We start from the raw sequence: 27787 nt of genomic DNA on the forward strand, positions 1-27787 counted from the left end.
TATCTGTGTGTGCTAGCTAACAGCACTTGCCCCAACAGTCTGTTCGAGGCTACACGGGGCATCTTTATCTGTGTGTGCTAGCTAACAGCACTTTCCCCAACAGTCTGTTCGAGGCTACACTGGGGATCTTTATCTGTGTGTGCTAGCTAACAGCACTTTCCCCAACAGTCTGTTCGAGGCTACACGGGGCATCTTTATCTGTGTGTGCTAGCTAACAGCACTTTCCCCAACAGTCTGTTAGAGGCTACATGGGGGATCTTTATTTGTGTGTGCTAGCTAACAGCACTTGCCCCAACAGTCTGTTCGAGGCTACACGGGGGACCTTTATCTGTGTGTGCTAGCTAACAGCACTTGCCCCAACAGTCTGTTCGAGGCTACACGGGGGATCTTTATCTGTATGCTAGCTAGCAGCACTTGCCCCAACAGTCTGTTAAGGCTACACGGGGGATCTTTATCTGGTGTGTGCCAGCTAACAGCACTTGCCCCAACAGTCTGTGGCAGGCTACACGGGGGATCTTTATCTGTGCGTGCTAGCTAACAGCACTTGCCCCAACAGTCTGTGGCAGGCTACACGGGGGATCTTTATCTGTGTGTGCTAGCTAACAGCACTTGCCCCAACAGTCTGTGGCAGGCTACACGGGGGATCTTTATCTGTGTGTGCTAGCTAACAGCACTTGCCCCAACAGTCTGTGGCAGGCTACACGGGGGATCTTTATCTGTGTGTGCTAGCTAACAGCACTTGCCCCAACAGTCTGTTCGAGGCTACACGGGGGAACTTTATCTGTGTATGCTAGCTAACAGAACTTGCCCCAACAGTCTGTTCGAGGCTACACGGGGGATCTTTATCTGTATGCTAGCTAGCAGCACTTGCCCCAACAGTCTGTTAAGGCTACACGGGGGATCTTTATCTTTGTGTGCTAGCTAACAGAACTTGCCCCAACAGTCTGTTCGAGGCTACACGGGGGACCTTTATCTGTGTGCTAGCTTACAGCACTTGCGCCAACAGTCTGTTAAGGCTACACGGGGGATCTTTATCTGTGTGTGCTAGCTAACACCACTTGCCCCAACATTCTGTTCGAGGCTACACGGGGGTCTTTATCTTTGTGTATTTGTGTGCTAGCTAACAGCACTTGCCCCAACAGTTAGTTACAGGCTACACGGGGGATCTTTATCTGTGTGCTAACTAACAGCACTTGCCCCAACAATCTGTTACAGGCTACACGGGGGATCTTTATCTGTGTGTGCTAGCTAACAGCACTTGCCCCAACAGTCTATTCGAGGCTACACGGGGGATATTTATCTGTGTGTGCTATCTAACAGCACTTGCCCCAACAATCTGTTAGAGGCTACACGAGGGATCTTTGTCTTTGTGTAGTGTGCGCTGTTTGTGCGACGTTGTCTACGCGTATATTCAAGTGTGAACATTGGGTTTCTAATTTCTATAATATTAACAATATATATACAGATACAACAATGATAATAAACACGGATACACAGATGCACACGGGATCGGAATCTTTACGCATTTACAAAGCGATGTACACGACGCACAAACACGTAGTGCCGTGTACAATGTAGATAGACACACATTACGACTCATGCATAATTAGCACAAATTTGCACGATTGCTGTATCAAGTAAAGAGAAATCCCAAAAGACCCCGACATTGTATATATACCAGAGGTCACAAACGGGTTTTGATTCCTTATCCATACCCGGCCGCACCAGGGTCGCAAATGGGTACCCGTACCCGTACCCGGCCGGGTACGGGTACCCGTTCCCTACCCGTACCCTACCCGAAATGAGTGACAAACAGTTACTCACCAGTGACTCACGGCCTACCCGTACCCGTACCCGGCCGCACCAGGGTCGCAAACGGCTACCCGTACCCATATCCGGCTGGGTACGGGTAGCCGGGTATCGGGTACCCGGTTGCGACCTCTGATATATACTGGTTGAATTTTATTTTTTACCTACGTGACTTTACCGAAAAAACCTAAGAGTACAAAATCCTTCCAGTCACGAAAGCTTCAAATCTAGATGTGGATGACCCCACTGGGGTCAACACGTCCCCACGTCACGCGCTCACCGACACACGGGTGCACGCGCGCGCGTCCCCGTCACGTACACGCCGACACGTGCGCGTGTTTCCCCCCCTCTTCTTCCGCGTGTGCGCGCAGGCTAGTGGGAGGAGGTGGGGGAGCAGGAGGGAGGCGGAGATGGATGACCCCACTCGGATGATGCAGGGCCACCCGGGCCTGGCGCTGAGCGCCCACACCGCTCCAATGGGCCTGCACACGCACGGTGGGGATGAGGCGGACGGCCGCGGCAAGCACGACATCGGCGACATCCTGCAGCAGATCATGACCATCACCGACCAGAGCCTTGACGAGGCGCAAGCCAGGTGCGTGTGTGCGCGTCCGTACGTACGGTGTGCACGTGTGCGTGTGTGTGTATACACACTTGTGCCGTACGTGAACATATGCTAAACGAACAAAAATTGTTGGGACGCGGTTTTTTTTTTTGCGCAGGTGTTAATGTCCCAAGGCTAAGGCCCCAGGTGTTAAAGCCCCAGGTGTTAAGGCCCCAAGTGTTAAGGCCCAGGTGTTAAGGCCCAGGTGTTAAGGCCCAGGTGTTAAGGCTCCAGGTGTAAGGCCCAGGTGTTAAGGCCCCAGGTGTAAGGCCCATGTGTTAAGGCCCCAGGTGTTAAGGCCCAGGTGTTAAGACCCCAGGTGTTAAGGCCCCATGTGTTAAGGTCCAGGTGTTAAGGCCCCAGGTGTTAAGGCCCCAGGTGTTAAGACCCAGGTGTTAAGACCCCAGGTGTTAAGGCCCCAGGTGTTAAGACCCAGGTGTTAAGGCCCCAGGTGTTAAGGCCCAGGTGTTAAGGCCCCAGGTGTTAAGGCCCAGGTGTTAAGGCCCCAGGTGTTAAGACCCCAGGTGTTAAGGCCCCAGGTGTTAAGACCCAGGTGTTAAGACCCCAGGTGTTAAGGCCCAGGTGTTAAGGCCCCAGGTGTTAAGGCCCAGGTGTTAAGGCCCCAGGTGTTAAGGCCCAGGTGTTAAAGCCCCAGGTGTTAAGACCCCAGGTGTTAAGACCCCAGGTGTTAAGACCCCAGGTGTTAAGGCCCCAGGTGTTAAGGCCCAGGTGTTAAGGCCCCAGGTGTTAAGGCCCAGGTGTTAAAGCCCCAGGTGTTAAGACCCCAGGTGTTAAGACCCCAGGTGTTAAGACCCCAGGTGTTAAGGCCCCAGGTGTTAAGGCCCCAGGTGTTAAGGCCCCAGGTGTTAAGACCCCAGGTGTTAAGGCCCCAGGTGTTAAGGCCCCAGGTGTTAAGGCCCCAGGTGTTAAGGCCCCAGGTGTTAAGGCCCCATGTGTTAAGGCCCCAGGTGTTAAGGCCCCAGGTGTTAAGACCCAGGTGTTAAGACCCCAGGTGTTAAGGCCCAGGTGTTAAGGGCCAGGTGTTAAGGCCCCAGGTGTTAAGGCCCCAGGTGTTAAGGCCCCAGGTGTTAAGGCCCCAGGTGTTAAGACCCCAGGTGTTAAGACCCCAGGTGTTAAGGCTCGAGGTGTTAAGACCCCAGGTGTTAAGGCCCCAGGTGTTAAGGCCCAGGTGTTAAGACCCCAGGTGTAAGACCCAGGTGTTAAGGCCCCAGGTGTAAGACTCAGGTGTTAAGGCCCCAGGTGTAAGACCCAGGTGTTAAGGCTCCAGGTGTTAAGGCTCCAGGTGTTAAGGCCCCAGGTGTTAAGGCTCCAGGTGTTAAGGCTCCAGGTGTTAAGGCTCCAGGTGTTAAGGCCCCAGGTGTTAAGGCCCCAGGTGTAAGGCCCAGGTGTTAAGGCCCCAGGTGTTAAGACCCCAGGTGTTAAGGCCAAGGTGTTAAGGCCCCAGGTGTTAAGGCTCCAGGTGTAAGGCCCAGGTGTTAAGGCCCCAGGTGTTAAGGCCCCAGGTGTTAAGGCTCCAGGTGTAAGGCCCAGGTGTTAAGACCCCAGGTGTTAAGGCCCCAGGTGTTAAGGCCCCAGGTGTTAAGGCTCCAGGTGTTAAGGCCCCAGGTGTAAGGCCCATGTGTTAAGGCCCCAGGTGTTAAGGTCCAGGTGTTAAGGCCCAGGTGTTAAGGCCCCAGGTGTTAAGGCTCCAGGTGTTAAGGCCCAGGTGTTAAGGCTCCAGGTGTTAAGGCCCAGGTGTTAAGGCCCAGGTGTTAAGGCCCCATGTGTAAGGCCCCAGGTGTTAAGGCTCCAGGTGTTAAGGCCCCAGGTGTAAGGCCCCATGTGTTAAGGTCCAGGTGTTAAGGCCCAGGTGTTAAGGCCCCAGGTGTTAAGGCCCCAGGTGTAAGGCCCAGGTGTTAAGACCCAGGTGTTAAGACCCAGGTGTTAAGGCCCCAGGTGTAAGGCTCCACGGTGGCTAGCAGATGTTAACTACCTCGCCTGGTGTACAGGAGGTCGTGGGTTCGATCCCGACCCTGACGCCAGCTGTATATTTGGAGTTTGCGTGTCTCTCTCTCATCATCATCACGGTGGCTAGGAGATGTTAACTACCTCGCCTGGTATACAGGAGGTCGTGGTTTCGATCCCGACCCGGACGCCAGCTGCTGTATATTTTGAGTTTGCACGTCTCTCCCTGTGGTGGCGTGGATTTTTCTCCGGGTCTTTCCCAAATATACAGCAGGCATCAGGGTCGAGATCGAACCCACGACCACCTTGCATACGAGGCGAGGTAGTCAACATCTCACGACGGGGATAGAAAGAGGGAGATGCAAACTCCAAATGTACGTCAGGCGTCGGGGTCGGAATCAAACCCACGAGCTCCTGCATACCGGGCAAGGGAGTTAACATCTCTTAGCCACGGTTGCGCATACGTACACGTGTGTGCGTGCGTGCGTGTGTGGGGGGGGAGCGGTAGTGTAGCGGTTAGCGCTACGCTGCGCTACAAATCTGGCGACCCGGGTTCAATTTCTGCACACGGCCAACACCATGGTGACGATTATCTGAACCGGTCCTGGGCCTCCCCTAGGTCGACTCAGCCTAAAACGAGTACCTTGGTGCGATGTGTAAACATCGCCACTGGGGAGACAAAGGCAGTCGGGCGTGGTGCTGGCCACCCACCCCCTCGTGTGCCGTGCCGGCCTTCACAGGTGCTGCTCGCTAACAGCACTTGCCCCTCCCAAATGGTCTGCTCGGGTTCCACACGGGGGATCTTTGTCTTTGGGCATGCATGCATGCATGTGCGCGCGCGCGCTAATCAACATGCCCATAGGCGGTTGCTGTTGCTAATTTGCCGATGCCGCTTTGCTTTGTCACGCCGCAGAAAGCACGGATTAAACTGCCATCGAATGAAGCCGGCGCTCTTCAGCGTCCTCTGCGAAATCAAAGAGAAAACAGGTACCACGCTTGCACTCGGCTCCACGCCCGCCTCGCCCGTGCGCGCCTACCGATTTCCCGCGTCTCCAATGAGCGCGGTTGGCTACGTGCCGTGCGAAAGAAGTTCAACGTGCAGTGCGTACGTACGTACGGCAGCATTTGTTCCTGGGTTTAATGCTGACTTACCCGGGTCTAATTCTCACTTTCTCGGGTTTAAATCTTACTTTCTCGGGTTTAAATCTCGCTTTCTTGGGTTTAAATCTCACTTTCTCGGGTTTAAATCTCACTTTCTCGGGGCTAATTCTCACTTTCTCGGGTTTAAATCTTACTTTTTCGGGTCTAATTCTCACTTTCTCGGGTTTAAATCTCACTTTCTCGGGTTTAAATCTCACTTTTTCGGGTTTAAATCTCACTTTCTCGGGTTTAAATCTTACTTTCTCGGGTTTAAATCTCACTTTCTCGGGTTTAAATCTCACTTTTTCGGGTTTAAATCTCACTTTCTCTGGTTTAAATCTCATTTTCCCGGGTTTAAATCTCACTTTCTGGGGTTTAAATCTCACTTTCTCGGGTTTAAATCTCACTTTCTCGGATTTAAATCTCACTTTCTCGGGTTTAAATCTCACTTTCTCGGGTTTAAATCTCACTTTCTCGGGTTTAAATCTCACTTTTTCGGGTTTAAATCTCACTTTCTCGGGTTTAAATCTCACTTTCTCGTGTTTAAATCTCACTTTCTCTGGTTTAATTCTCACTTTTTCGGGTTTAAATCTCACTTTCTCGGGTTTAAATCTCACTTTCTCGGGTTTAAATCTCACTTTCTCGGGTTTAAATCTCACTTTCTCGGGTCTAATTCTCACTTTCTCGGGTTTAAATCTCACTTTCTCGGGTTTAAATCTCACTTTCTCGGGTTTAAATCTCACTTTCTCGGGTTTAAATCTCACTTTCTCGGGTTTAAATCTCACTTTCTCGGGTCTAATTCTCACTTTCTCGGGTTTAAATCTCACTTTCTCGGGTCTAATTCTCACTTTCTCGGGTTTAAATCTCACTTTCTCGGGTTTAAATCTCACTTTCTCAGGTTTAAATCTCACTTTCTCGGGTTTAAATCTCACTTTCTCGGGTTTACATCTCACTTTCTCGGGTTTAAATCTCACTTACCAGACTCTGGTGTAGGCCAATCAGCTTCAAACACAATGCCATATATTATCAGAACCATGTTTGTTTGCGTGTTCCCCGCAAGCACTGTGTGCTTGGTTAATGTAGTAACTTGATTCCTTGCAAAAGGCATCTATTTGGTGTTTAAACACCGTAACACAACTCCTGTTTTATTGCCAGAAAGGGGAAACACCCTATTGTGATTCCTGTCTTGGCAGATCTGTGGGGTCTCCGTGTGAACCTGTGGGTCTCTTTGTGAATCTGTGGGTCTCTTTGTGAACTTGTGGGTATCTGTGTGAATCAGTGGGTCTCTGTGTGAATCAGTGGGTCTCTATATGAACCTGTGGGTTTATGTGTGAATTTGTAGGTCTATGTGTGAACCTGTGGGTCTCTGTGTGAAGCTTTGGGTCTCTCTCTGATTGAGTCTGTGAAGGGAATTTCAACAGGACTTGCATCTCTGTTTTATTGACCTGGTCAAGGCCTATGATACCATCAATCGGCCGGGGCTCTGGGTCGTTCTTCGTGCTTTCGGAATTCTAGACCCCATGTTCACAATCATTAAAAACCTTTGTGATGGTGGGCAGGCCACGGGTAAAGCTACGTGGCCGGGAGTCGGAGCCATTCCCTGTTCAGCTTGGGGTGCAACGGGGATGTCCTCTAACCCCTACGCTATTTACCATTTTCTTTCACCACGTAGTTCGAGAAGCTTTCCATGGATGTAATCTACAACAGATACAATGCGAGGTTGATCGGTTGCCGGGTGCAGCCGAGGGATGCCTCCCTTTTGGTCAACCATGTTATTTATGCCGATGATCTGGTGTTTGCTGCCCACTCTGTGAAGGAGTTGGAGGCGCTGCTGCTGAACCTGGAGCGTTATACAAAGGGTCGGATCCTTACCATCATCCCCAGATAAAACTAAGCAACTGCCCATGAGTGATGGGGCAGTTGTGGAGAGAGTGGAGATGATTCCGTACCTGGGCAGTGTGCTCATGACCGGCTCCAGTTTTACAGCCACGGTCTCGCTCAGAATCAGCCGTGCGGCATTATATTTTCATCGGCTGCGCAATGCCGCGTGGAAGCTACCTGTTCCGTCGCTCCACACGAAGCTTTGAGTCTTCTCGGCCACGGTTATGCCCTCCCTTCTCCATGCTTGCAAAACGTTGAGCCCTCTAAAAGAATAACATCTGCGCTGGTTGGAAACATTCAGGCTAGCCTGCCTACGATCCTTCCTGGGCTTAACAAGGCTGGATTGTGTGAGGAGCTCACAATTCCTCGGTGAGCTCCTCTGGCAGGCAAGGCTGCATTGGCTGGGTCATGTAGCCCACATGCTCAAACAGCTTCTGTTCGGCCAGATAGAGGGGAGTAAACGGGCATGACATGGGTTGGAGTGGAGATGGAGTGATGTGGTACAGGAGGATGTGGAACTGAGTGGACTGGCCAAAGACTGATACCAGCCGTGTCAAGATCGGCCTCTATGGAGCGACCCTCACAACAACGAGCGGCATGCCGGGCAGCTAAAACTCAGCAAGTTGGCATAGTAGGGGGCACAGGTGGTGCATAGCCAAGTAATCGCAGTCGGTCAACCCATGGCACCTGCGGGGTCTGTCCCGTGACCTCCTGTCAGCGAGCCTTCGACACGTCACGTGGCCTCAAAGTGCACCTGGCCTGGCACGGGCGCCGTGGTGACGTGTGTAGGTGTGTGTGTGTCAGTATATGTGGGGAGCAGTGGTGTAGTGGTTAGCGCTGCGCTGCGCTACGAACCAGGAAATCCGAGTTTGATTCCCACTCACGGCCAACACCAGTGACGATTATCTGAACCGGTCTTGGGCCTCCCCTAGGTCGACTCAGCCTCAAAGAGTACCTGGTGCGGTGTGTAGTAAACACCGCCACTGGGGGAGACAAAGGTGGCCGGGCGTGGTGCTGGCCACCCACCCCCTCGTGTGCCGTGCCGGCCTTCATAGATGCTACCCGCTAACAGCGCCTGCCCCAACAGTCCGTTGAGGCTATACAGGGGATCTTTGTCTCTGTGTCGTTATATGGGTCTGCATGTGCGACGTAAATGATGCCTCTCAACAGACACAGCCAGGGATATTGGGATGTTAATCATGCGCAGTGTGTCCGTGCGTACTCATCGAAACGGTACAGAGAAGAGTCGTGCCAACCGGAGGTGCCACGATGATTGAGGAACAAGCTTGCGCCTTACAAGGCAACGTCAAACACATTGTCCTGCGGAGGGAGCTGGTAGGAACGTTGGGTTGCTCGGTCAATGGCCTGCAGGGTCAACGGCGGCGTGGTGTATTCCGCAAATATGCCCGACTGTGAGGGCGGGCACAAGCCGGCGTGAGTAGGTTAAACGTTCAGTTTTATAAGGTCACCACGGGGTGACCAGCCCCTCCCCACCCAGCCCCACCCCTCCCACCCCACCCAGCCCCTCCCCACCCACCCAGCCCCTCCCCACCCTCCCCACCCAGCCCTTCCCCACCCAGCCCCTCCCCACCCAGCCCCTCCCCACCCAGCCCCCCCAGCCCCTCCCCACCCTCCCCACCCAGCCCCTCCCCACCCTCCCCTCCCCACCCAGCCCCTTCCTTCCCACCCACCCCACCCAGCCCCTCCCCACCCTCCCCACCCAGCCCCTTCCTCCCCACCCAGCCCATCCCTGCACGACAGACGTACGGACACAATAATCCCCTGTGGGCTGGTGTAACCAGGAGGTTCCTACCAGTATAACAACAACAACAATTCATCGTAGGCGTTCCTGGACGTGGCGTTGGCCGGGTGTGCGTCGCTCGCTTGAACCCTGACGTCTCGGAGGAGACCTCACTCTCCGTCGCCAACACCACGCTGACCGGCACGGTGAAGTATGGTCAAATCACCCAGCCCGCCCCCCGCCGCACCCGGCATAGGAATGCCCCCCTTCATCCAGCAGTGGAAGGGCAGAGAGACGCGCACGTTGAAGGTGCCCACTGCGGTGTAAATTCACATTACTCGGTAACGTTGCCTGTCACATCATATATATATGATGTGTGTGTGTGTAGGCACCGCGCACAATATTTATGTAAGCAGGGCAACATAAACTGACCGTGCTGCTGTTATGTATGAGTAACTGTATGTGGGATTGGTCAGACTTTTATTTGATCAAATCCATCTTTGCGTTTATGTACCGCACGTTGAACTTCTTTCGCACCGTACGTAGCAAAGCGTGCTAAACGGAGGTGCAGTGTTGAGTCTATGGGTAGTGTTGAGTCTATGGGCAGTGTTGAGTCTACGGGCAGTGTTGAGTCTATGGGCAGTGTTGAGTCTATGGGCAGTGTTGAGTCTATGGGTAGTGTTGAGTCTATGGGCAGTGTTGAGTCTATGGGCAGTGTTGAGTCTATGGGCAGTGTTGAGTCTATGGGCAGTGTTGAGTCTATGGGCAGTGTTGAGTCTATGGGCGGTATTGAGTCTATGGGTAGTGTTGAGTCTATGGGCAGTGTTGAGTCTATGGGTAGTGTTGAGTCTATGGGTAGTGTTGAGTCTATGGGCAGTGTTGAGTCTACGGGCAGTGTTGAGTCTATGGGCAGTGTTGAGTCTACGGGCAGTGTTGAGTCTATGGGCAGTGTTGAGTCTATGGGCAGTGTTGAGTCTATGGGCAGTGTTGAGTCTATGGGCAGTGTTGAGTCTATGGGCAGTGTTGAGTCTATGGGTAGTGTTGAGTCTATGGGCAGTGTTGAGTCTATGGGTAGTGTTGAGTCTACGGGCAGTGTTGAGTCTATGGGCAGTGTTGAGTCTGTGGGCAGTGTTGAGTCTATGGGTAGTGTTGAGTCTACGGGCAGTGTTGAGTCTATGGGTAGTGTTGAGTCTATGGGCAGTGTTGAGTCTATGGGTAGTGTTGAGTCTATGGGCAGTGTTGAGTCTACGGGCAGTGTTGAGTCTATGGGTAGTGTTGAGTCTATGGGCAGTGTTGAGTCTATGGGTAGTGTTGAGTCTATGGGCAGTGTTGAGTCTGTGGGCAGTGTTGAGTCTATGGGTAGTGTTGAGTCTATGGGCAGTGTTGAGTCTATGGGCAGTGTTGAGTCTATGGGCAGTGTTGAGTCTATGGGCAGTGTTGAGTCTATGGGCAGTGTTGAGTCTACGGGCAGTGTTGAGTCTATGGGCAGTGTTGAGTCTATGGGCAGTGTTGAGTCTATGGGCAGTGTTGAGTCTATGGGTAGTGTTGAGTCTATGGGCAGTGTTGAGTCTATGGGCAGTGTTGAGTCTATGGGTAGTGTTGAGTCTACGGGCAGTGTTGAGTCTATGGGCAGTGTTGAGTCTATGGGCAGTGTTGAGTCTATGGGCAGTGTTGAGTCTATGGGTAGTGTTGAGTCTATGGGCAGTGTTGAGTCTATGGGCAGTGTTGAGTCTATCGGCAGTGTTGAGTCTATGGGCAGTGTTGAGTCTATGGGCAGTGTTGAGTCTATGGGCAGTGTTGAGTCTATGGGCAGTGTTGAGTCTATGGGCAGTGTTGAGTCTGTGGGCGGTATTGAGTCTATGGGTAGTGTTGAGTCTGTGGGCAGTGTTGAGTCTATGGGCAGTGTTGAGTCTATGGGCAGTGTTGAGTCTATGGGTAGTGTTGAGTCTATGGGCAGTGTTGAGTCTGTGGGCAGTGTTGAGTCTATGGGCAGTGTTGAGTCTATGGGTAGTGTTGAGTCTATGGTGCAGTGTTGAGTCTATGGGCAGTGTTGAGTCTATGGGCAGTGTTGAGTCTGTGGGCAGTGTTGAGTCTATCGGTAGTGTTGAGTCTATGGGCAGTGTTGAGTCTTTGAATAGTGTTGAGTCTATGGGCAGTGTGGAGTCTATGGGTAGTGTTGAGTCTATGGCCAGTGTGGAGTCTATGGGTAGTGTTGAGTCTATGGGCAGTGTGGAGTCTATGGGCAGTGTGGAGTCTATGGGCAGTGTTGAGTCTATCGGTAGTGTTGAGTCTATGGGTAGTGTTGAGTCTATGTTGAACTTCTTCCGCACCGTACGTAGCCGACCGCGCTAATCGGAGTTGCGGGGGAAGGACAACAATAAACTAAACGCACAAAGGCAGTTGTCAGGAAATGCGTTCTCAATCGAAATGACGACGATTTCAAAGTTCCATCACAGCTCCCAGTGGGCTTCCTAACATCGCAAAGGGAAGAGCGTTCCAGACGGGCCGTAGAAGCAGCAGCATCCGACAGCGCGCCGCCGTGAAGATGACAGGTCGATCACCTCCCTGACGGGATCGGCTGCGAGGTAGTAGCTGCGGTTTTTTCTTGTTGGCGAGCGACTTAGTTGCGTGCATTGTAATGTGAACATAAGTATAAACGTAAATATATATATACACACACAACAGACGTGCGGTAGCGATGTATTGCCATTGCCATTGCAGCGGTTAGAATTTTTTTGCGAAGAAATTTTAAGAAAAATATTTTTTGGGAAACGTTCTGTGCGTGCGTGGCGTGTAGAACTGTGCACGCCCACACGCGCGTTTCTCAGCAACGCTCTGCAATGAAGCTGATGGGGGTGGTTGCAGTAGTGGTGGTTGTGGTGGCGGTGGTGGTGGTGGTTGTGGTGGTGGTGGTTGCAGTAGTGGTGGTGGTGGCGGCGGTGGTGGCGGTTGTGGTGGTGGTAGTGATCGTGGTAGTGGTGGTGGTAGTTGCAGTAGTGGTGGTGGTAGCGGTGGTGGTGGCGGTGGTGGCGGTAGTGTTGGTAGTGGTGGTGGTAGTGGTGGTGGCGGTGGTGGTAGTGGTGGTGCTGGTGGTGGAGTAAAATGTTAGCAGCGGTGGTGGCGATGACGGCATTGGTGGCGATGGTGGCGGTGGTGGTGGTTGTGGTGGTGGTGGTGGTGGCGGTGGTAGTAGTAGTGGTGGTGGTGCTGGTGGTGGTGTAAAATGTTCGCCTAATTTATTTTTGTTACTTTCTCGACGTTGCGGGAATTACAGAAGTAGCGGTGGTAAAAAATGTAACAACTAAAAAAAAATCCACAGTGGTTCGCTCCCCCCCACCCCCCCACCACAAACACATACCGTTTGCGGGAAATCGCGTGAATTATATACACACACACACGTGTCTTCAGAACGTACGGGGAAGGGAAAATGAAATGTGGGCGAGCAGAAGCGCACGTGGATGCATATTTTGGTTCCGCGAAGCCACTTGCAGATAGAGGTTGCAATGTCGACGGTTCGTCGAATCTACTTCACGTTGAAAGATGTTTTGTCATCATCGAAGTGACGGCTGGATGAAGGCCTCTCTCCCCATGCCAACGACACCACCACCGTCACCACCACCGTCACCACCTTCGCCACTACCACCGCCACCACCGTCACCACCACCGTCACCACCACCACCGTCGCCAACGTCGCCACCACCATCACCGTCACCACCCTCACCACCACCGCCACCACCACCACCACCGTCACCACACCACCGTCGCCACCACCACAGTCACCACCACCATCACCACCACCACCACCACCGTCACCATCACCACCAGCACCGCCACCACCATCACCACCACCGTCACCACCACCACCACTACCACCACCACCACCACCACCACTACCAGCACCACCGCCACCGTCACCACTGTCACCACCACCGTCACCACCACCACCGTCACCACCACCACCACTACCACCACCACCACCACCATCACCACCACCATCACCACCAACACTACCGACACCACCACTACCACCACCACCACCGTCACCACCACCACCGTCACCACCACCACCATCACCACCACCGTCACCACCACCACCACCACCGTCACCACCACCACCACCATCACCACCGTCACCACCACCACTGTCACCACCACCACCACCACCACCGTCACCACCACCACCATCACCACCGTCACCACCACCACCACCACCGTCACCACCACCACTGTCACCACCACCACCACCATCACCACCACCGTCACCACCACCATCACCGTCACCACCACCACCGTCACCACCACCATCACCACCACCGTCACCACCACCACCGTCACCACCACCGTCACCACCACCGTCACCACCACCACCGTCACCACCACCGTCACCACCACCATCATCACCACCACCACCGTCACCACCACCACCATCACCACCACCACCACCACCGTCACCACCACCACCACTGTCGCCACCACCACCACCACCGTCGCCACCACCACCATCGTCACCACCACCGTCACCACCACCGTCACCACCACCACCATCACCACCATCACCACCACCACCGTCACCACCACCACCACCGTCCCCACCACCACCACCACCACTACCACCCTCACCACCACCGTCACCACCACCATCACCACCGTCACCACCATCCGTCACCACCACCACCACCACTACCACCCTCACCACCACCACCACTACCACCACCACCACCACTACCACCACCACCCCCATCACCACCACCACTACCACCACCACCGTCACCACCACCACTACCACCCTCACCACCACCACCACCACCACCGTCACCACCACCATCACCACCACCACCGTCACCACCACCGTCACCACCACCACCACCACCGTCACCACCGCCACCACCACCATCACCGTCACCACCACCACCGTCACCACCACCACTACCACCACCACCACCACTACTGCCACCTGAGCACCTGCTCTGCTCAGCCGAGAGGTGACGATCAAATCCGTCGTTTGAAATGTAAAAATAAAAACATTTCGCGTGTAAATTAACGCGACGACAACAATATTAATAATATGTCCCTGACCAAAACCAAGATTCCCACCGCGACCACATTTCAAACCGATTCACGGCGTTCCCAAACATCTCTCCCCACGTGCGCGGTGAAGCGGACCGTGCGATTAAAACCTCCGTCATCGCACGAGCGTGAATGCCCCAAATATATTTGGGGCATTTGCTCAATTATTTCACCAATCGTCAAACAAACCACAAAATCCACGCATCGTAAAAAATACGCGAACCCGGCGGGAGGGGGGGGTGAGTGGGTGGGTGGGTGGCAAAAAGCACAACGTTTGTAAAAGTCGATTTAACGCTTTCGTGACTGCAGGGATTCATCTTCTTGGTTCTTTCGGTAAAGTCACGTAGAAGGGAAATAATAAAATAATAAAAATCAAACATTTTAAAATAATTATCACGACGTTTCGGCCACAACGCAAGCAGCCGTCCTCAGGTGAAGAACAGGGCTGTCGGAAAGACAGCGTCTCATTCAGACGTCGTGAGAATTGTATTTTATCATGTTTTATTTTTATTATTTTATTATTTCCCTTCTACGTGACTTTACCGAAAGAACCAAGAATAGGTTTCTAAAAGTGTCAACATTTTAATCCCCCCACCCGCCCCCCGCTCCCACCTCCCAATTCTCGCAAACAAACAAAAAAAGCCAGCCGAAATGTACCCCCTTATCGTCATCTGGTCCAACACCAATGGAAACTAGGCTCTAAGGAAAGCTGTCTCGGGTGTGGACCAATCAACTTCAAGGACAATGCATATCATTACCATTATCTGAGTTGTTTCTTTTTGTTTGCATTTTGACTGCTTGTGTTGTGGTTATTGCAACCATGATGCCTTGTATAAAGGTGTCAATTTTGTACCAGTTTAAAGGGTAAAAACCTACTACTATCTTTTGCCACTGGTAAAGGAGATGTCTCATAGTGTAAATGCTTACCCCGAGCTCTCAATACTCTGATAGTGCGCTGTCTTTGAGTTGTACGCCTTTTGGCGTCATCTGGTCCAACACCAATGGAGACTAGGCTCTAAGAAAAGCTGTCTCGGGTGTGGACCAATCAACTTCAAGGACAGTGCATATCATTAACATTATCAGAGTTCTTCTTGGTTCTTTCGGTAAAGTCACGTAGAAGGGACGCTGTTGCCTCGACAGACCTGGTTTTCACCTGAGGACGACTGCTTGCGTTGTGGCCGAAACGTCGTGAGAATTGTTTTATTTTTATTATTTTATTACTTCCCTTCTACGTGACTTTACCGAAAGAACCAAGAAGATGAATCCCTGCAGTCACGAAAGCTTTAAATCAAAAATTTTCAGAGTTGTTTCCTTTTGTTTGCATTTTGACTGCTTGTGTTGTGGTTATTGCAAACATGATGCCTCGTATAAAGGTGTCAATTTTGTACCAGTTGAAAGGGTAAAAACCTACTACTATGTACCCCGTTTGTCAGAGTAATTCACGCGAGCGAATATCCGTCGGCAGCGTGACGCCCATCGGTTCCGTAGCGCGTCGCGTTTAAATACGAACGGGAGGTTCGATCTCGCCCGGCCGGGGGGGGGGGGCTGTGGGGCGGTGGGGGGCTGGTGGGGGGCTGGTGGGGGGCTGGTGGGGGGCTGGTGGGGGGCCTACGTTGTGAACTTTTGAAGCCGCCGTTCAAAAAAAAAAAGAGAGAAGCGATTTGCCGCGAAGATTTGCTTTTCCTTAGCAGAGCAGAGAAAGAGAGAAAAAAAGAAACCCACGAGCCTCGACAATTGACGTTTACAAAATGTTGAATAGAAACGGGTCGAGAAGCGGTGGGACGGGAGGGTTTGCCGTGGCGATTTTTTAAGGGAGATTTGCGTTTTGAAACCGCCCCTCAGGTTTAAAAAATAAAAAAATTATATTTTATCAAAATTTTTATTAATAAAATATTTCATTCCCAAAGCTTCCTCCAAGACGGGCCATTTAATTTTCTATTCATTCATTTTGAAACGACGCGTCATTTCAAATCGTCGGGCTGGGAGTGCGACGAACAGAGGCCCCCCCACCCATCCCTCACCCTCCGTCTCTCCTCGTGTGGAGCCGCTGTTTTGGGACGGGCGGCGTCGTTGATCCCATCGGGAAGTGTTGAGTCTATGGGTAGTGTTGAGTCTATGGGTAGTGTTGAGTCTATGGGTAGTGTTGAGTCTATGGGGAGTGTTGAGTCTATGGGGAGTGTTGAGTCTATGGGAACTGTTGAGTCTCTGGGCAGTGTTGAGTCTATGGGCAGTGTTGAGTCTATGGGCAGTGTTGAGTCTATGGGTAGTGTTGAGTCTATGGGTAGTGTTGAGTCTATGGGGAGTGTTGAGTCTATGGGCAGTGTTGAGTCTATGAGCAGTGTTGAGTCTATGGGAAGTGTTGAGTCTATGGGCAGTGTTGAGTCTATGGGAAGTGTTGAGTCTATGGGCAGTGTTGAGTCTATGGGCAGTGTTGAGTCTATGGGCAGTGTTGAGTCTATGGGAAGTGTTGAGTCTATGGGCAGTGTTGAGTCTGTGGGCAGTGTTGAGTCTATGGTGCAGTGTTGAGTCTATGGACAGTGTTGAGTCTATGGACAGTGTTGAGTCTATGGGCAGTGTTGAGTCTATGGGCAGTGTTGAGTCTGTGGGCAGTGTTGAGTCTATGGGCAGTGTTGAGTCTATGGACAGTGTTGAGTCTATGGTGCAGTGTTGAGTCTATGGGGAGTGTTGAGTCTACGGTGCAGTGTTGAGTCTGTGGGCAGTGTTGAGTCTATGGGTAATGTTGAGTCTATGGGCAGTAATTCTAGATTTGAAGTTTTCGTGACTGCTAGGATGCACATCCTTTGGTTTTTTCGGTAAAATCAAGTAGGTAAAAAAAAGAAAACAATGAAATTAAATCACAAATTAAATAAATTAAATAAACAAATGACAACTCAATTAAATAACGACGTTTTTGGAAGCAACGCAATCCTCCGTCTTTTTAAAGATTTAATTTATTTCTTTTCATTTTTATTATTTTTTTAGCTACGTGACTTTACCGAAAAAACCACAGATTATCAATCCCATCGACTTCATTATATAAGAACGCTTTACGTATTATTTTGTTGTTGTTGTTGTAAATGTCTCACCCACGCATCCCTTGGGGACCGTCCATAAATGACGTCACGCACCTAGGGGGTGAGGGGGGGGTCAGACATTTGTGACGATGTGTGACGAGGGGGGGGCGGGGTTAGAGAAACGTGACGTCACATCAAAATGCTGCGCTACTTTAAATAAATATGACAACGCCTTCTACTTAATTAAATAGACTTTTTAATAAATGTTTTCTCCTACAACATCAGAGTTGCAGCGCCACATTAAATACGCACTACAATGACAATAGTTTAAAGCGATCGGAAGCATGTTTTAGTTTTTTTTTGGGGGGGGGGGGGCAGAGCTTTGTGACGTCATATTTGAGGGGGGGGGGGTCTAACTTTTCGTGACACAGTGTGACGAGGCCGGGGGGGGGGTCAGGGGGTCAAAAATCGTCCAAAATCGCGTGACGTCATTTATGGTCGGCCCCTTGCACTCCTTTTAAGCGACATCACGACCATCGCCGGCGTCGCAACAATTCTCGGAAGCAACAAAAAAAAATACATCTACGTGCGCGCGCGAGCGCGTGCAAACAGCAACCGCAACTCACGTATCCGACAAATATTTTTCGATAAAAATTTTTATCGAACAAAAATGTTCGCGAGCAAAAAAAAAAGGATCAAATTTGCGCGCGGCATTAAAGCGATTTGTCGTGGTTTTGTTTTTATTACTTTACCGAGCTGCGTTTGAATGGAATTAATATCAAAGCGCGTTGCAAGATACGTGCCCGAACCAGGCGCTACTGCACTGCGAGCATTGTTCCGTCTGCGGCCACGAGAATAACGACCACGACGGCGGCAGTGGTGGTGGTGGCGGAGATTTATGTTTCCAATATGTCACGCGCACGGTCATGTTGTCGTTCCCGAACCGGCTCTTTTGCGAGGGACGAGGCTTGAAGCCGATCAATTTTGAACCAGACGCTTTGCGAGCGAAGTCCGCCAAAGCGTTCTCGCGTTGTTATTTTTTTTTCTTATTGGTTCTTTCGGTAAAGTCACGTAGAAGGGAAATAATAAAATAATAAAAATATTACATAATAAAGTATACATTTGTATTATTATTAATAATGATACAATAAAAATCATTAAATATTTTGTTACGTTTTCTTTTACATTTTTATTACCGAAAGAACCAAGAATATGAATTCCTGCAGTCACGAAAGCTTTAAATCGAAATTAAAAAATTCGTCTTCTTGGTTCTTTCGGTAAAGTCATCACGTATAATTGAAATAATAAAATAAAAAAATAAAACATAATAAAATTCAATTCTCACGACGTTTCGGCCACAACGCAAGCAGCCGTCCTCAGGTGAAGAACAGGTCTGTCGAGAAGACCGAGTCTGAATGACACACCTACAACATCAGAATGCAGCGCCACATTAAATACGCACTACAATGACAATAGTTTGTGTTTCGATTTAAAGCTTTCGTGACTGCAGGGATTCATCTTCTTGGTTCTTTCGGTAAAGTCACGTAGAAGGGAAATAATAAAATAATAAAACTAAAACATTATTTTGTATTGTTTTATTTTTATTATTTTGTATTATGTTTTATTTTTATTATTTTACTATTTTCCTTCTACGTGACTTTACCGAAAGAACCAAGAAGAAGAATAGTTTGTGTTGTTTGTGGCGTGTGGGTGACTCTCGGATTGTTGTTGAAGAGATACGGAGTGCCACCCAGAAGTGCATTTTTTTTATATATATAAAACTATCTTCTTGGTTCCTTCGGTAAAGTCGCGTATAATGGAAATAATAAAATAATAATAAAAATAAAACATAATAATAAAATAATAAAAATAAAACATAATAAAATTCAATTCTCACGACGTTTCGGCCACAACGCAAGCAGCCGTCCTTAGGTGAAGAACATGCCTGTCGAGAAGACAGCGTCTGAATGACACACCCCAGGCTTGGAGCGTTATTCAGGCCACGCTGTGGTGATCGGCGTGGGGGGAGGGCTGTTCGCGTCACCACGTGCTTTGCGTGCGATGTTTTTGGGGCGAGTGGGTTCGGAGTCTGGTTTCCGCGGGGTCTATTGGTGTCTGGCAGGGGAGTTTAACACGTAGGGGGGGGGCTTTCGCGAGCAATGTTATCTCCCGATGTAAAGCTTTCGTGACTGCAGGGATTCATCTTCTTGGTTCTTTCGGTAAAGTCACGTAGAAGGGAAATAATAAAATAATGAAAATAAAACATAATAACATAATTCTCACGACGTTTCGGCCACAACGCAAGCGGCCGTCCTCAGGTGGAGAACAGGTCTGTCGAGAAGACAGACCTACTGTTACTCTTAGGTTTTTTTTCGGTAAAGTCACGTAGGTAAAAATAAATGATAAAATAAAAATAATAAAACATAATAATAGAAATTAAATTATAAATCTCAAAAACCTATACTGGTTTTGTTTTTTTCACACACCTCTAGAATTACATTCGGGCTGGTCACCGACGATGAATTTTATTTATTTGTTTCTAATTTATTTTCACCACATCTCGGACGGGGAGGTTGGAGCCGGTCGGAGAATGTGGTGCGTCGCGATCCAGGGGAAAAGCGCCCCATTCGTCTTCGCCGCCGCTCCCTCCGTGCGAGATTCAAATGAATCGCTCGTATAACCGCGACGCTAAATAATAACGGCGGTGGCGGCGGCGGTGACAATATAAATGATGAGCAGGGCGGAGCGAACGGCGCCAGGAATGATCACGTAAATTCTGGGATTTTTATTTGTCTGATTTATTTTATTTAAAGACGCGTTTGCTGCGTCGTGCCGCGTCTCGTGATTTTTTTTTTTTAAAAATTCGTTTCACTTTCCGTCGTTCCCATCGTTGGCCTCCGACGCGCCGTTGTTCGTTTGCCCGCGATGAATAATTTCGGAGAGATGTATAAATGATAATGACTTATTCTTGGTTCTTTCGGTAAAGACACGTAGAAGGAAAATAATTAAATAATAGAAATATAAAACAATACAATTCTCACGACGTTTCGACTGCAAACACAAGCAGTCATCGTCAGGTGTGAAATCCACAGCAGGAACATTTCGTGAAATCCACAGCAAGAAAATTTAAACAAAAGAAAATATTTTTGTTGTGGATTTCACAAAAAATTCTTGCTGTGGATTTCACTCCTGATGATGATTGCTTGTGTTGCAGTCGAAACGTCGTGAGAATTTTATTGTTTTATATTTATATTATTTTATTATTTCCCTTCTACGTGACTTTACCGATAGAACCGAGAATATGAATCCCTGCAGTCACGAAAGCTTTAAATCGAAATACTAAGTATTATTAATAAAAAAATACTAAGTTAAAACAATGAGGTCAAGTTTATAATACTAAGTATTATTAATAATTGGAATCAGTAATTAATATCGCATAGTAATTATTATTGCATAATTAATATTAATAATTATTATTATTACAAAAAAAATTCTGGACGTGCTGAAACAAAGCCTCCATTATACATTGTACGAGAAAAAGACAAAGATCCCCCGTGTAGCCTTAACGGACTGTTGGGGCAAGTGCTGTTAGCGAGCAGCACCTATGAAGGCCGGCACGGCACACGAGGGGGTGGGTGGCCAGCACCACGCCCGGCCGCCTTTGTCTCCCCAGTGGCGATGTTTACACACCGCACCAGGTACTCATTTCAGGCTGAGTCGACCTAGGGGAGGCCCAGGACCGGTTCAGATAATCGTCACTGGGTGTTGGCTGTGAGCGGGAATCGAACCCGGGTCGCCAGGTTCATAGCGCAGCGCGCTAACCGCTGCACCACCGCTCCCCACGTAGGACACACACACACGTGTCTATACGAGTATATGTGTATCTATATATGTATGTATATTTATACGCGTGGATATTTCGCGCGCCGTGTTATTCATGTGACGCTGCGGCGGCGGCGGCGGCTGCGGCGGCGTGCCAGAGGAAACGATCGTGGGTCAAGTTTCTCACATCCACCATCGCCGCTAGCACCGCTACCACCGCTATTACCACCACTACCACTACCTCCACTACCTCCACTCGCACCACTACTACCACCACCACTACCACCACTACCACCACCACTGCTACTACCACCACCTCCACTACCACCACTACCACCACCACTACCGCTACTACCACTACCTCCACCACCTCCACTACCTCCACTCGCACCACTACTACCACCACCTCCACCACTACTACCACCACCACTACCAACACTACCACCACCACCGCTAATACCACCACCTCCACCACCTCCACTACCACCACTACCACCACCACCACTACCTCCACCACCTCCACTATCTCCACTCGCACCACTACCACCACCACTACTACCGATACCACCACCACTACTACCACTACCACCACCACTACCACCACCACCACCACTACCACCACTACCACCACCGCTACTACCACCACTAGCACCACCTCCACCACCTCCACTACCTCCACTAGCACCACTACCACTACCACCACTACCACCACCGCTACTACCACCTCCACCACCTCCACTACCACCACTACTACCACTACCACCACCACTACTACACCACCACCACCACCACCGATACTACTACTACCACCACCACCACCACCACTACTACCACCACCACCACTACCACCACCACCACTACCACCACCGCTACTACCACCACTACCACCACCACTACCACCACCTCCACCACCTCCACTACCACTACTACCACCACCACTACCACCACCGCTACTACCACCACTACCACCACCTCCACCACCTCCACTACCTCCACTAGCACCACTACTACCACCACTACCACCACCTCCACCATCTCCACCACCTCCACTAGCACCGCCACCACCGCTACCACCACCAACATCACCGCTACCACCAATACCAATATCAGCCATTCGCCACTAAGTGATGGTGACGTCACCGCAATGCTTGTGCCAGGCTAGGTGCGCTAGCTTCTATCGCGTGAAGTGTCGAAGGCTCGCTGCTGACAGGAGGTCATGGGACAGACCCAGCAGGTGCCATGGGTCGACTGACCGAGATGACCGGCAGATACACCACCAGCTGTACCCCCACTGTGCCAGGCTAGGTGCAGGAGGTCTTGGGATAGACCCAGCAGGTGCCATGGGTTGGCTGACTGAGATGATCGGCAGATGCACCACCTGTTCCCCCCCTACTGTGCCAACCCGCTGCGTTTTATCCACCCGGCGCTCCGCTCGTTGTTGTGAGCGTCGCTCCTCTGCCCTCGTGTTGTTCCCGGAGGGCGACGGCCTCCGATTGCCCAGTGGCCTCGGAGTGCACCTAGCCTGGCACCGTTCCCTTGCGTCCTTCACAATCCTCCACCACTACAAAGACAAAGATCCCCCGTTGATTCAGATTTTTTCTTAAATGAAACTAAAACAATTTTAGTTTTACCAGGTAAAGGGCCCTACGTAGCTGCTGTTCAACTCCTTTTCAAAAGCAGGACCCTACCGATCTATATTTTATATATTTTATTTTTTATTTAAAACTATTAATTTTATTTTAACAGGTAAGGTCCCTCACGTAGCTGCTGTTTAACTGCTTTTCAAAAGCAGACCCTACCGATCTATATTTTATATATTTTATTATTTATTTAAAACTATTAATTTTATTTTAACAGGTAAGGGCCCTCACGTAGCTGCCGTTTAACTCCTTTCCAAAAGCAGACCCTACCTATGTATGTTTAATATTTTTTATTTAAAACTATTAATTTTATTTTAACAAGTAAGGCTCCACGTAGCTTCTGTTTAACACCTTTCCAGAAGCAGGACCTTACCTATCTATATTTTATATTTTTTATTTTTTATTCAAAACTATTAATTTTATTTTAACAGGTAAGGCTCCACGTAGCTTCTGTTTAACACCTTTCCAGAAGCAGGACCCTACCGATCTATATTTTATATATTTTATTTATATATTTAAAACTATTAATTTTATTTTACCAGGTAATACCCAATGTAGCTGCTGTTTAACTCATTTTCAGAAGCAGGACCCTACCGATCTAAATTTTATATTTTTTATTTTTTATTTAAAACTATTAATTTTAGTTTACCAGGTAAGTCCCCACGTAGCTGCTGTTTAACTGCTTTTCAAAAGCAGACCCTACCGATCTATATTTAATATATTTTATTATTTATTTAAAACTGTTAATTTTATTTTAACAGGTAAGGCCCTCACGTAGCTGTTGTTAAACTTCTTTTCAAAAGCAGACCCTACCAATCTGTATTTTTTTTTATTTAAAACTGTTAATTTTATTTTACCAGGTAGCTGATGTTTAACACCTTTTCAGAAGCAGGACCCTACCGATCTATATTTTATATTTTTTATTTTGAATTTGAAACTGTTAATTTTAATTTAAACATGTAAGGCCTCACGTATCTGCCGTGTAACTCCTTTTCAGAAGCAGGACCCTACCTATCTATATTTTATATATTTTATCTTTATATTTAAAACTGTTAATTTTACTTTAACAGGTAAGGCCCCTACGTAGCTGCTGTTCAACTCCTTTTCAAAAGCAGACCCTGCCTATGTATATTTTATATATTTTATTTATATTTAAAACTATTCATTTTATTTTAACAGGTAATGCCCTCACGTAGCTGCTGTTAAACTGCTTTTCAAAAGCAGACCCTACCGATCTATATATTTTTTTTTATTTAAAACTGTTAATTTTATTTTAACAGGTAAGGCCTCCCCCTAGCTGCTGTGTAACTCTTTGTCAGAAGGGACCTGCCAGCAAATATTCGCCCAACGAAGTGGTCGATTATCGTCACCACCGCGTGGAAATGTAATCGCAGCAGCCACATGCCCCGAACACGTGGTGACGTGGACTCTTAACGTGAAGGGAGGAAAAAAACGAAAGGTCCCGGAGGAAAATTCCACGGGGAGAGAGAGAGAGAGCGAGAGAGACGCCGCAAGATACAACAGCAGGCGGGAGGTCAAGATCGAACCCACGGCCTCCCGTACACCAGGCGAGGTAGTTAACATCTCCTAGCCACCGTGATGATGAGAGAGAGAGACACGGAAATTCCAAATATACAGCAGGTGTCAGGGTCGGGATCGAACCCACGACCTCCTGCACACCAGGCGAGGTAGTTAACATCTCCTAGCCACCGTGATGATGATGAGAGAGAGAGAGACACGCAAACTCCAAATATACAGCAGGTGTCAGGGTCGGGATTGAACCCACGACCTCCTGCGCACCAGGCGAGGTGGTTAACATCTCCTAGCCACCGTGATGATGATGAGAGAGAGAGAGACACGCAGACTCCAAATATACAGCAGCAGGCGTCAGGGGTCGGGATCGAACCCACGACCTCCTGTACTCCAGGCGAGGTAGTTAACATCTCCTAGCCACCGTGATGTCCCTTATCAACGGGGATCTCAGTGGCTTGAAAACGGTCGTCGGCCAAGACCCCCGAGCGGAGCGGAGGGACGGGAGAGAGGGGAGGGAGCGGAGAGGAGAGGAGGGAGGGGAGAGGAGGGGAGGGGAGGGACGGAGCAGAGAGGAGGGGAAGGAGGGGAGGGAGGGGAGGGAGCAGAGAGGAGGGGAGGGAGGAATGGGAGGGAGGGGAGAGGAGGGGAGGGAGGGAGGGGAGCAGAGGGAGCAGAGGGAGGGGAGGGAGCTGAGGGAGCTGAGAGGAGGGGAGGGAGGGGAGGGAGCAGAGAGGAGGGGAGGGAGGGAGGGGAGGGAGGGAGCAGAGAGGAGGGGAAGGCGGAGAGGGAGGGGAGGGAGGGGAGATGAGGGAAGGGAGGGGAAGGAGGGAGCAGAGGGAGTGGAGGGAGCTGAGGGAGTAGAGGGAGGGGAGGGAGGGGAGGAGAGCTGAGGGAGGGGAGGGAGTAGAGTGAGCTCAGCTGTTATTTTTGCCGTTGAGATGACCCCCCCCTCCCCCCAGCCAGGGAGTCAAACTTCTCAGGTTGTAGGTCCAAGGCCATTTCCTGCAGAGTGGTGGTGGTGGCGGCGGTGTGTAGATGATGTTACTTGGCCGCAAGTGGTTTGTGTTGAATAGTCGGGGGGGTCTGTGGCCCATTGCTCCGTGTTTAATGCTGTGATGTCCGTGTGGTGTGTGATGAATGTATGTGTGTGTGTGGTGTGTGTGATGTGTGGTGTGTGTGGTGTGTGTGTGTGTCGTGTGTGTGGTGTGTGTGATGTGTGGTGTGTGTGGTGTGTGTGGTGTGTCTGATGTGTGGTGTGTGTGTGGTGTGGTGTGTGTGTGTGATTGGTGTGTGTGTGTGTGATGAATGTATGTGTGTGTGGTGTGTGTGATGTGTGATGTCCGTGTGGTGTGTGTGATGAATGTATGTGTGTGGTGTGTGTGTGATGTGTGTGAGGTGTGTGTGTGTGGTGTGTGTGATGTGTGGTGTGTGTGGTGTGTGTGTGGTATGTGTGTGTGTGCTGTGTGTGTGGTGTGTGTGATGAATGTATGTGTGTGTGGTGTGTGTGATGTGTGTGAGGTGTGTGATGTGTGGTGTGTGTGGTGTGTGTGTGTGTCGTGTGTGTGTGGTATGTGTGTGTGTGCTGTGTGTGTGGTGTGTGTGATGAATGTATGTGTGTGTGGTGTGTGTGATGTGTGTGAGGTGTGTGTGTGTGGTGTGTGTGTGGTGTGTGTGATGTGTGGTGTGTGTGGTGTGTGTGTGTGTCGTGTGTGTGTGGTATGTGTGTGTGTGCTGTGTGTGTGGTGTGTGTGATGTGTGTGAGGTGTGTGTGTGTGGTGTGTGTGTGGTGTGTGTGATGTGTGGTGTGTGTGGTGTGTGTGTGTGTCGTGTGTGTGTGGTATGTGTGTGTGTGCTGTGTGTGTGGTGTGTGGTGTGTCTGATGTGTGGTGTGTGTGTGGTGTGGTGTGTGTGTGTGATTGGTGTGTGTGTGTGTGTGATGAATGTATGTGTGTGTGGTGTGTGTGATGTGTGTGATGTGTGTGAGGTGTGTGTGTGTGGTGTGTGTGATGTGTGTGTGGTGTGTGTGGTGTGTGTGATGTGGTGTGTGTGTGTGTGGTGTGCGTGTGTGTGTGGTGTGTGTGGTGTGTGTGTGGTGTGTGTGATGTGGTGTGTGTGATGTGGTGTATGTGTGTGTGGTGTGTGTTAGGGTGTGTGATTAATGTGTGTGTGATGTGTGTGTCTGTAGTGTGTGTAGTGTGTGTGTGTAGTGTGTGTGTGTAGTGTGCGTGGGTGGTGTGTGGGATGTGTGGTGTGTGTTGTGTGTGTGGTGTGTGTGATGAATGTATGTGTGTGTGGAGTGTGTAATATGTAGTGTGATGTATGGTGTGTGTGGTGTGTGTGGTGTGTGTGGTGTGTGATAAATGTATGTGTGTGGTGTGTGTGGTGTGTGTGATGTGTGGTGTGTGTGTGTGTGGTGTGTGTGAATTGTGTGTGAATTGTGTGTGTAGTGTGTGTGTAGCGTGTCTGTAGTGTGCGTGTGTGGTGTGTGTCTGCAGTGTGTGTGTGGTGTGAGTGTATGGTGTGTGTGATGTGTGGGGTGTGTTGTGTGTGTTGTGTGTGTGATGAATGTATGTGTGTGTGGTGTGTGTAATGTGTAGTGTGATGTGTGGTGTGTGTGTGTGTGTGTGTGTGGTGTGTGATAAATGTATGTGTGTGGTGTGTGTGTGTGGTGTGTGTGGTGTGTGTGATGTGTGGTGTGTGTGTGTGTGTGTGGTGTGTGTGTGGTGTGTGTGATGTGTGTGTGTGTGGTTGTGTGTGATGTGTGTGTGTGTGGTGTGTATGTATGTGTGTGGAGTGTATGTGTGGTTGGTGTGTGTGGTGTATGTGTGGTTGGTGTGTGTGGTGTATATATGGTGTCTGGGTGTGGTGTGTGTGTGGTGTTTATGTATGCTGTTTATGTGTGCTGTATGTGTGGTGCCTGTGCGTTGTGGGTGGTGTATGTGATGTGTGTATGTGGAGTGTATGTTGTATGCATTTGTGTAGCGATAGTGGTGGTGGTGGTGATAGTGGTGGTGGCGGTCGAGGCGACGGTGGTTCCCGTTGTGAGAGAGACCTCCAGGGAGCCCCAGTCTAGACAATCTCCCCTTCTGCACGACCCATAGACTCAACACTGCCCATAGGCCATAATCATCATCGTCGTCATCGGTTTATAATTTGCGTAAAACAGAATCAGATTATTTATTTATATACTTGGAGGAGGGGGGGGGCAATCCTATTAGCTGTAAAGCTCTTTGTTTTATGGCACACATGTCCGGTAAAGTTATGCCGGGCGAGAGCCTCATCATGATTGGTTGGGGTGGCAGCAACAGCAGCTATGGTCAATCCACTGCTGGATGAGACACAGAGTGACGGGGAGAGACACACAGGCAGAGGCATAGAGAGAGAAACGCACACAGATGAGACACGTACAGAGCGATACACACAGGGAGAGAGACACGCGCATAGAGAGACACGCACATAGAGAGACTTAGAGAGAGACACACACAAACAGGGAGAGAGACAGAGAGACACGGAGATAGATACGGAGAAAGAGACACATCGGGAGAGAGAGAGAGACACACACAGAGATACA

The 27787-nt window shown here is 49.9% G+C and overlaps 1 protein-coding gene across 1 annotated transcript in view; it reads left to right on the forward strand.

The window, feature by feature from the left end:
* The first annotated feature begins 2179 nt into the window (after positions 1-2179).
* The window catches only part of LOC144736569 (pre-B-cell leukemia transcription factor 1-like), a 63005-nt gene continuing 37397 nt past the window's right edge, over positions 2180-27787 (forward strand). Inside the window, exons 1-2 of the mRNA XM_078619124.1 lie at positions 2180-2404; positions 5292-5365. Of these exons, the coding sequence (XP_078475250.1) occupies positions 2220-2404; positions 5292-5365 (259 nt within the window). The 5' untranslated portion in view covers positions 2180-2219. The remainder of the gene's footprint in view (positions 2405-5291; positions 5366-27787) is intronic.

This window comes from Lampetra planeri, chromosome 61 (genome assembly GCF_965212315.1).
Source record: "Lampetra planeri chromosome 61, kcLamPlan1.2.h2, whole genome shotgun sequence".
NCBI classification, from domain to species: Eukaryota; Metazoa; Chordata; class Hyperoartia; order Petromyzontiformes; family Petromyzontidae; genus Lampetra; species Lampetra planeri.